Source organism: Lutjanus erythropterus, chromosome 9 (assembly GCF_056507025.1).
Source record: "Lutjanus erythropterus isolate fLutEry1 chromosome 9, fLutEry1.hap2, whole genome shotgun sequence".
Lineage (NCBI taxonomy): Eukaryota > Metazoa > Chordata > Actinopteri > Lutjaniformes > Lutjanidae > Lutjanus > Lutjanus erythropterus.
Genome location: NC_139325.1, coordinates 23782969 through 23793799, shown reverse-complemented (window position 1 = coordinate 23793799; position 10831 = coordinate 23782969). Strand labels below are relative to the sequence as shown.

At 38.8% G+C, this 10831-nt stretch overlaps 1 protein-coding gene across 2 annotated transcripts in view; it reads right to left on the bottom strand.

Moving 5' to 3' along the window:
• Positions 1 to 1093: 1093 nt before the first annotated feature.
• Positions 1094 to 10831, bottom strand: part of celf3b (cugbp, Elav-like family member 3b) — a 34978-nt gene continuing 25240 nt past the window's right edge. Inside the window, exons 6-16 of one of the 2 annotated variants that reach the window (XR_014771403.1) lie at positions 10613 to 10741; positions 10416 to 10495; positions 8940 to 9095; positions 8366 to 8510; positions 8010 to 8159; positions 7223 to 7285; positions 6374 to 6478; positions 6075 to 6218; positions 4582 to 4745; positions 4144 to 4242; positions 1094 to 2174 (exon numbers count right to left, since the gene is read on the bottom strand). Coding sequence is in view for 1 of the 2 variants with exons in the window: in XM_084726727.1 (XP_084582853.1) it covers positions 4618 to 4745; positions 6075 to 6218; positions 6374 to 6478; positions 7223 to 7285; positions 8010 to 8159; positions 8366 to 8510; positions 8940 to 9095; positions 10416 to 10495; positions 10613 to 10741 (1100 nt within the window). In the remaining variant the exon portion in view is untranslated. The remainder of the gene's footprint in view (positions 2175 to 4143; positions 4243 to 4581; positions 4746 to 6074; positions 6219 to 6373; positions 6479 to 7222; positions 7286 to 8009; positions 8160 to 8365; positions 8511 to 8939; positions 9096 to 10415; positions 10496 to 10612; positions 10742 to 10831) is intronic. The other variant, XM_084726727.1, reaches the window with a different exon arrangement.

The window sequence follows — 10831 nt, the reverse complement described above, 5'->3', positions numbered from 1 at the left end:
AATTAATGTGTACTAAGTATTAGTATAAGTGTTATAAGTTTTACTACTGTTCATTCAGTGCTTTTTTTAAATTAAGGGGAAAAAATAGGTTATCTTCCTGTGCTTGTGATCCATGAACTAGCATGTGAGGGGTTTAGCTGACATGCTGTACAGAATGACTTAAGGTCTGACTAACCTCAAGCCTGTAAAAGAGTTCACACTCCAGATAGTGACAGTGCACACGTGTGACGGTTCATTGGGCAAGGTCAGTCAGGTTGCTACTGTTCCTCATACTGTATGAATGATAACCACTCTGGATGATTTGACATTGAATGACATTGTTCTTTCTTGAACGTGACATTAAAAACTTAAGCAGGGCAAACATGTGAGAGGATAAGTTTATGACCTTTAGGATATACAGTTGCATTGATCTACAGTGCATCACAGAAAGTCAGTATCTTGCTTTCCTGTCTTCATAGCAGCCCACACTCAGTGAAGATGTTTCACACTGATGTAATCTAATGGCCAGGTTTTTGTTGCTGATCTCAATCAATCAATTCTTCACATGAACATGAACATGTTTTCATTCGTTAACTCTGGTTCACTATAGAGAAGAGCAAATCAAACATTTTGAAAATAACAAAAACAAGTATTTTGAATCCAGGTGGGTTTTGTTTTTGTTTTTTTTTAAATCTCTTATGTATTTGGTTAATTTCATAATTTGGTCAGAGCACTTGCACACATCAAATTATTATTATGTGGTTTCTCCTTAAGTAAATTGAACTGAGAGTAGCTCATCAAGGGAAAACATTGGCCCAGAGGGAGAAGAGTTTACTGGAGCCATGTTCTCGAAGATAAAACAAATACAGCATTTAATTCTGCTGATAGTAGCCTGAAGTAGCCTACTCCCATAAACGAACGCAGGAGATAACAAGCCTGGCACATTAGCTTAATGTAGGTGAATAGGCTCTCTCAGAGTCTCTGGTTACATGTGCTGTACTTACGCCCCCTTCTGGTCAGAACATGGATGTGCACTCTCATTTCTGTGTTGAATCATTCAAATCAAGATATTTTCTGTCACACACATACACACGTAATAAATCACATTGGCACATTTAGCATGATAGTTTTTATTTTAACTTAAAAAGAGAGTGGATCAAAAACAGGATTCAATAAATTAGAAATAAATATAATTGCTGTAATAATTAATACATACATTATAATTACTCGATTGCAAGAGTCTGACAGAAACAGGCCCTCAAAAGGTTTTCTCTAGAAAATTCTAAAATCAAAATATTGCAACCCACTCAAACCCCTTCTCCCGATAAACAAAATAATTGATAAATTAGTAAATAAATAAAAAATAGCTCAAATATTAAAACCTCCCGAATAAAAGTGCAATCCCCCCTCCCCCAAGTTTTCACCTAAAATCTAAGTAGAAATTTAAAATAGGTTAGTGATTTCCCATTTTACAATTTGGAATGTAATATCCCTTTATGAGGACGATGATGTTACTAGTGGTAGTAATAATAATAATAATAATAATAATGATAATAATAATAATAATAATAATGATAATAATGTCGCTGTGTCCTGTTCAGTGTTTATCTAAAGTAGTATTCTTTTTGCATTTTTTCTCATTTTTTAAATGCTGCTCTTTGTAAACTAAATTATTTACAGGTCATTAGGATTTTCTCCAAAGTCTCTCTAACCTACTCATTTAGTTGTCTTTTTTGTATTTTCTTTTCTTTTTTTATTATGAAACATCGGCCCCTCTATATTTGTCATGTAATAGACATGGTATAGACACATTAAAGTCTATTGAAGTGATATTATCAGCATTTTTCATCAGTACCTTCCATACATGCTTGGTCTGAGTCATCTTCACTGTACTAAACACCCTGTTGGCAAACTCCACACAGACCATAATGGTCAAACCAAGCTCTTGGCTGTATGGGTAAGATTACTGACTCTTGTGAACCTTGTGTATTTGTGTGTGTGTTTGTGTGTGTTTGTGCAGTTTATGTACATTTGTATATCAGCCTTGTACCGTTTGAGGTTCAGTGTTGAGAGTGCATGTGTGTGTCAGTGTTTGTGTGTGTGTGGCTGCACTCCCCGGACGCTCAAAGGTAGCAGACAGTCTGAAAGCACTATGAACCCTGGGATTCCACCGCGGCTGGACTCTGAAAGGTCACCTGTGAAGGGAAGGAGAGTCGGGGGAAGAGGGAGTGATACATAAACAAGGAGAGAGGGACAGAGAAGGAGGGGAGGATATATTAGATAGCAAAGTTATAAATACATCGTCTGATCTCAACATCTTGTCAAACATGCTCCTCCCATCAAACAGAACTCTTGTAAGCATGACTTGAGCTGCTATCGTACTTCTTTCAGCACCTTAGGATGCTCCTAGCTTGTCTTTTTGTTTCAGTTTCATCTTGGTGAGTTAAAACAAGAAGGCATCATTCACAGTTGTAAAGCTCTCATCTTTCAACAGCAATAAATCATGGTGCTTTGACACATACACACACAGTGTCTGGATCATGCAACTCAATACAGTGAAAATCCATTATTCGTGTTCCTTGTGTGATTGGAAGTGTGTGTCTGGAGGTCTGAAGTGTGTGTTTATAAAGCTGCAGTATCTGGGCATATGTGTTTATGTGTGTGACTTTATGAGCATGTGCTGCACTCGTGTGCCTTGGATCATGGCAAGCAAACACTACTACCGACATGCATCACTCTCTGGCATTTGCAGTATAGAAATTCTGGGTGATATTTAATCTGACTGATGGAGGGGCAGCAGTTTTAAGGGCTCAAATAGGTCCATTACACATTAAAGACCTTTTTATCCACAAGGATTTGTTACGTAAAGGTTTGTCTAGAAATAGAAACAGAATACTTTATTTATAATGTGTGCTGCCATTTGATGGTGCATCCACGCACTGGGACTGACAGCAGCCACACATTTTCTCCTCTTTGGTAAAGGTTGGGGGCTTGTGGAGGATTGGAGGGTCTATTCTCTCTGTGTCATATTTCTCCCAGAATTCCTATAGTTGAAGGCTGTTCTCCAATAAGCAAGAGGCACTTGTTTTTCCACCATAACAACCACATACCCTTTACCTCAAAACACGAGCTAGAGGAATAGAAAGAGGAGGTTGGGATGAACAGAAGCGAAGAAAGACTTTGACAGAGAAAAGGGAGGACAGTTAGGAGGGGATAAGGGGACCGGAGGAGGAGGAGGGTAGCAGTGAAGGGAAGGAAGGGAGGAAACACCACAAAAGCAGTGATAGAAGATGTAAAAAAGACCAAGAAAGACAAAAAAAGGAGCAAAAAACTAAAGTGCCACATCAAAACAGTGTAACAAATCAGAATCCAGGAGTATAAACTCAGCCTATCAGAGTACAGCTCAACAAAATGCATGCTCACCCAAAAACAGTGTGCTTTTGTCATTTAACTCAGGCTTTTCTGTTCGTCTCTAACCTAAACTCTATAGCCCATGTTTTGGACCAGTTTGTAGCCATATTTAAACTTTTGTAATCATTTGATGGCCTCTTGTCCAACATGGCCTACGATTGTTGTATAAAATCATAATAGCATGTTAATAATTTCATATTTTGCAGTAAACTTTGCAGTGCTGTTCTACATTTCTCCACCAATCCACGATGGAAGCCTCTGAAAAACCTCTCTGTACAGACACCAGTACAACAAGGATTATGCACTCCTGTATTACACACTAACAGTGTAACACAGACACATATGTACACATAGATGCCCACGCTCACTACTGTACCCAAACAATTTGTTCAAATAATAATGACACCAAACAGAACACTACAGAAACTGATCAAAAACAAAGCGTAATAACGAGCGTTGCTACAGAATTGATCAGATTACTATACAGTGATTAAGTGTATCAAATATCCAATTGAATCAATTGATTCTGAGTACAGTCCTAGCTATTGACAGTTATTGATCAGTATGTGCACAGGTCAATACAAAATAAAGTCACAATGCACCAAACACAGTCTGTGGTCACTACAGCAACAGGACATGCAGGTCAACGCATGGCTGGTTGCTCGAGGTGACAGAACAAAAATTGCCAAGGGCAACCAACACAGGCAATCAATCGCCACAGCAACCCAAACACAGGCCAACCAATCAACTTACAACAATGCGAGAGGAAGGGGGGGTCGGGGCTTTATCAGTCACTAGGCAACCATTGCCATAGCGATGGGGTCCTCGTGAATTATGATTGGACGGAAGGATCTTGGGTGAGGTAAGTTGCCGTTTCAGGAAAAGATCAAAACAGCAGGAAAGAAAATAAATAAGATTGTGAAAGAAAATAAAAAGGAAAACAATATTTTAGTATTTTCACTTTTCCTGAGTTGATTAAGTTCTTTTCATATGAGTAACCCAACGTATATTCACTGATATGTCATGTTAAGCTTTTTAATTAGCATTCCAGTGTCAAACTTTATGCTACCTTCTTCTCCACGTTTTTTTTTTTCTCACAGTAACCTAATTTTATCCTCTTGCTCCCCCAGCATACAAGACCTCACTTCTCTTCATGTCGTGTCACTCATCACCTTCTCACCACGACCTCACCTCTCTTTAATTCTTCCTCCTCTTCTCAGTAGTCACTCAATACGGGCGGTTGGCATCTTTGGGCCTTTTGAGCTGCACTTTCAGTCTTTTCATGCCGATCTGGAAGCCATTCATGGCCTGGATGGCGGCCTGAGCACTGGCTGGGTTGTCAAAACTCACAAAGCCTAGAGGAACGAGAAAAAAAGGGTTGTTATTTTAATTTTATCTCTCTGGTACGCTGTCCAATTGTCTCAACTTCACTACGATACAAAATTTAAAATGATGCTGAATTCATGTGCACCTCAGTTGGTCCCATTTCTTCAGCTGGGAAGTTCTGACTTCTGACTTCTAAATGTTCACGAACTTATAAGTCGGAATATGTAAACAAAATAGATACTACATCAGTATTCCCATAAACCAATGAAATATTATCTATTTGATCTGTTATCAGGGTTAGTACTTATAAACAACTTTTCTAACTAATCTAGGTCACTCTACATAGTCGGTAGACAGTACGTAGCTGAGATCCTCAGGCAGAGGTCCTTTATATGTTTCCTAGAAAACTACAAGTGACAGAGCATTCGCAGTTAGGGCCCTAAAGTTATGTAAGGAGGTGCCTGAGAAAATCAGGACAGCAGAATCAGTTCTTCACTTTTAAATCTCTTCTTAAAACCTACTCTTATCAGAGAGCCTTTCTCGATTTTACTTGATTTTTATGTCTGCCCTTTACCGGTTTTATTTGCTTTGATTTTTACTGTCTGTCCTTGTTGTAATTGATTTGATTTTTATTGACAGTCCATTTTTGCTCATTTTATCAGTTTTCTTTGGTTGGATTTTATTTGACTGTCCTTTTGCAAGCTTTATTTATTTGCTTAGAAACTTAATTTATGATCAAATTGTTTTTATGATTTTCTTTTTATAAAGTTGCTGCTACATATGAAGCACTTTGTTTACAAAAGTGCTCTATAAATAATAATAATAACAACAACAACAACGACAACAACAACAACAACAACAGCAATAATAATAATAATAATAATAATAATTATTATTATTATTATTATTATTATTATTATTATTATTATTATTATTATTATTATTAGTATTATTATTATGTGGACAGCAAATAATTCTTACAACCAAAAAACATATTCCAAATTACATATAAGCAAATATTTGTAATGCAATAAACAAAGTAATAAAAAGTTATCAACCAAACATTTACTCTCGTCCACCGTGTTTCTGCCTATATGACATAAATGGACAACAACTCGGCATGTCATGTTACAAAATTTTTGCCGTCTGAGTTGTTGTTCCAACCTGAGGGAACGTTCATATGAATTTTTTCCAGTCGGGAACTCATTTTTCTGATTATTCCGACACCACATGAATGCAGGATGACTCAATGTCTTACGCTCTACAAAGTCACCCCCCTCTGTTTTTCATTCGTCCTGTCTGTGATACATCTGCTCTCCCCTTTCCCTCCCTTTTTCTCCCCCGTCTGGGCGTCTCACCGAAGCATTTGCTCTGGTTGGTGGCACGGTCAACGAACACCTTCGCTGAGATGACATTGCCAAAGGGCAGGAACATCTGCAGCATCTCAGAGTCACTGAACTCCTGAGGCAGGTGGTAGATGAAGATGTTACAGCCCTCTGGACCTGAGACACACACACACACGCACACACACATACACACACATATTAGGCACTGTGATAAATGATGTCAGGCTGTGAAAGCCTTGTGATAAACAACTTTAAATAAGATCATTGGAGAGAGAGGGGTGTGGTCCCAGACAGACAGGAAGTCACATTACCTTCTCTCTGCTGCTGTTGCTGGGGCTGCTGGTGTTGCTGGGCAACCAGTGTTGGCTGCTGGGGGAACGGCTGGCCAACCAATCCGTAGGCAGCAGGGTATGCCGCTATTGGGAGAAGACAGTAACAAAAATCTGATTGGGTAAGAACAACAGGTGGCAACATGGAAGTGTCCAATAGAGTGATTTCGTTTGAACTGGAACGTCTCCTGCTGAAGGTGAAAACCATTAACGGTAACAGTTGAATGGAGCAAGTCTGCTAAACAATGACAATGTTGATCTGAGTCTGCTATGCACACATTATAGAATGCCTTTACTCCATATGAATCATTTAAACAGAATGATTAACTTTATTACATTATTACCTGCCATTAATGTGTAGCTTGACACAACGAGATCGGATAAATCATAACAAAATTAATTCAATCATTTGCCCTTCAAACATTTCCACTCTTGAATGGATGGCAGTCAGACTGAAAGCAGACACCTGGACTTCCTTGTTCCCCTGATTCAACCTACTGTAATAGCTGCACATGAATATTCATTTCTCATATCCTATTGTGGACATTGTCCTTATACATATGTATATACCATCCCAACACACAAGGAGGAGGTGACCTGCCTGTATGCTTGTTTCCTACTTGCTCATTTTCCCAATAGTACATATACTACATATAGTGTGCATTTGTCACATCAGTTTGCCTGAACATTTAGGCTCTCTTTTTTTTGTCTGCCGCAAAAGCCTACCCGTTGAAAAAATGCCTTTTAACCCTGTTACACGTATACTATACACTGCATTTGCAGTTAGCTAGAGGTTAATATATCACAATTTTACTCTGTTCATACACCAACCTGTGTAGTGTTGCATGCCTGCATACGCCTGCTGTAGGGGGTCCAGGGCTGCTGGACTCTGAGCTAGAGAGTGAGAAAATAGAAAAACAGTGTGAATGAAAAAAATACAAGCAATGTGATAGTAAACCTTTAATTTCCTTAAGTGTAATGTCTCCTTTGCAACACTATACCAGTGGTTCTCAGTCTTTTTTCAATAATATATCCCCTTTGAAACATTTTTTAGCCAAGTACCCCTTTACCAGCACAAAACATTTCTGGTAGGAAAAACAGAGATACAATACAGCAATGAGCCATCAGTGTCAGCATGGTAAATTCCATGAAACCATATTCTTCCTGATACTGACAGTATTTTGTTGGCTCTGTTATTGCTTTCTTTTTCACTCCTTTCTGTGTTCAGCCGTATTACTGCTCGGTTTCACCTAATTCAGTTTCACCTAATTTTTATCCCGCTCACAGTAAACATGATTTTGTTTCTTGCTTTCTTATTCTGTGAATTTTTATGTCAGCTAACGATTTTCATCAGTCAATGACTGCATTGAAAGCAGAAATATTAAATATAAAATGTGTTTTAACTGAACTTACATTTACATTTTTACCAAAGTTCCTGTATTATAGTTATTTAAGGAATTGAGCACAACTGATCGATTTCAAATTAACATTTTTATAAAATCTCGGGTATCCCTACGCTACTCCTAAGTACCCCTAGGGCAACTAGTACCCACAGTTGAAAAATGCTAAAAACGCTAGTCAATACATCTGTATACTTGTTAGATTTTAATTAAAATACCTTGATATGGGTGAACGCCATTGGTGTATAGCGCTTCTGTTGTTTGTTGCCCATTGGTCGGGGCAGGCACACTGCTGTAACCATTCACTCCTATTGGGGGAGGCAGAGCTGGTACAGGCGTTGCTGCGATAGTTGGTGGAGTGTTTGTACCTACAGACAGATCATAATGAGTCTCTGTTGATACAATTGTTTCACCACACCTTCTTCAGTGCATGACCACACCAGTTTTTAGCACAATCAAAATCAAGATCAAAATTATAAAGTTATTCATCATTCATGTAATTCTCTGGTTATATCTATGCAAAATACAGTACAAAAAACATGAACAACTAAGTGCTAATTGCGTGTGAGCTTACCCGAGGATGGCGTGATGGGTGTAATGGGTGTGGCAATGATTCCGTTGGCATTGAGCGCCGCCATCTGCTGCATCTGTACGGCGGCAACTGTTGCCACAGGAGACAAGTACGCTGACTGGGCAACCAGGGCCTGCTGTTGGACAAGCTGTAGACAGGGAAGGAAACAGAGAGAGAGGGAGAAGATGGAGAAAAAGAGGAGGAGGATGGAGGAAGAGAGAGAGAGAAGACAAAGAGACAGTTAGATGGATATGGGAAAAAGAGAGAGAGAGAGAGAGAGAGAGACAAAGAGAAAAAACCAAGAGGAAGGGACAGGGAGAGGGAGTGATGGAGGAACAGATGAATAGAGATCTAATTACAAGGCCATTATGTCCTGAGTCAGTGGGTTAATGGTTGTGTGTTGCGGGAAAGCTAATGCCAGATGACGTATGTTCTGTTGTCTATGTAATAACATTACCCCCAATTAGACCACTGATAGCCTCTTCAAACTTATTACATCCTTTCATAAGCACAGCACTCCTCTTACAAACTTAGTGTGTATATGTGTGTACAGTGCAGTGAGTGTGTGTGCACTTGCCTGTGCGTTGACCGCCTGTGTGTAGGCATTGTAGGCGGGGAAGTTCAGGGTCATGGGGCTGAAGATGCCGAGCTGCGAGGCCACCTGCTGCATCCTCCTCAGCCCCCGCTCCTTCTCTGTGTCGGCAAACTTCACCACCAGACTGGATGATGCTCCCTGTGCGGAGAAAGATGGTGATGTTAAGTTTCAATTGCAATTACGACTAATGTTGTGTGTTATCATCTTTATGTGTTAATCGGACTGGGCTCCATGTTTATCTACTCATTCATTTCCTCTGTCCATTGAATCCTTCTTTTATGAGTGAAATGGGGCCCATGCCTATTCTTGGATATACTGCAGAGGATGCTGAGGATTGGACCAAAGCAGACAGATACATTACTTACATTATTACCTAAAGAAAATCAACCTCTTGACCTTGGTAAAAGTGTCTACATTGGCATTTTTGTTTATTGTGAAGTAATTTCTTGGAGTATCTTCAAATGCTTAATATCCCTAAGATTGGCCTGGCCTAAGCTAAAAGTTATGCAAGTCAATAAAGTTGAGTCATAAAAAAATACAGATATCCAACATATTTTCATTAAATCTTATTAAATAAACACACAAAACATCTGATCCAAAACATTTCTAATGAACAAACTATTTCTTGTTATTTTAACTATTTACATTTTTTTGTTTTTTTGAGATATGCTCATTTTTATGAGCAGAATGCATGCAAAGACATTTTGGCTGTCTGCAATAGAAATATTTACTTAGTGGCTACATTGGTATTTTTTTATTGTGATGTAATTTCCTATATTACTGTAAATTTATCACAGGTGTTTAAATTGATGCTCTATAAGAGATATTCATGATAGCTGTGTATATCCTTTTTTGAAAAAAAAAAAAGTTTTGAGAAGAGAGATGTTCTCTCTTTTGTAAGTGCAGTGTTTCATTTTACTGGTGGTTTGTGGAGTTTAACAATGTGGTTAAGTGTTTTCAGTCTTGTGTTTAGAGTTCTGAGAAATTAAACTACAGATTCAGGGAATGTGTCAGATTAGGAAAAGTGTATATTACTGCGTCATATCCCTAAAATATATACAACCTAAGCTCAAAACTACTGACTCAATCCTATTCCTTTCGCTCTCTCTCTGCCATGAACTATGGACCTGACTCTCTGCTCTGCTGCTGGTACTACTTCACAATGCCGCCCTGTGTTGTCACCATGTTTTGTACTACATGTAAAGTAACAACATCATCACAAGCGTAAAAGATGATGCAAAAAGCTTAACTTTTGGCTGCAAATCAATGTTGTAGCTATTATGATTTTTATTTTAGATTTAGCTTTTAACAGGATCATGCTCAGTCAGTTATCATGGGATTAAACTCTACCATAAGACTTATACACAGGTCTTTGGAAGACTATTTACACGTTATATAGTGTGTGCTTGCCTTTTGTGCCTGTTTTTAATCATTTGTAATCTCATGCATGCAACTTACAGGCATTGTACGGCTCCCATGCAAGCTGTTGATGGCAGCCTGGGCTTCAGCGTGTCCTTGGAATTTTACAAAAGCACAGCCTGCAACAAAACAGAGTCAGTTACAGCACACACACTGGATTAAATTACAAAGTACTACTACATGAAATAAGCTAGTTTGCATGGTGTGCATGAGCATATGTACTGTACGTGTTTTACCTTTGCTGGTGCCGTCGGGTCCTCTCAACACAGTACACTCGTCTATGCTGCCAAAGGGCTCAAACAGCCTTCTAACGTCCTCATCGCTCTGTTGCTTTCCCAGCATGCCCACAAACAATTTCCTGTCCTCTGAGAGACCAAGGACATGTGGAAGAAGAAAAGGATATGAAATCAACTTTGGTCACATCTCTTGATGAAAGACTATGGTAATCTATTTAT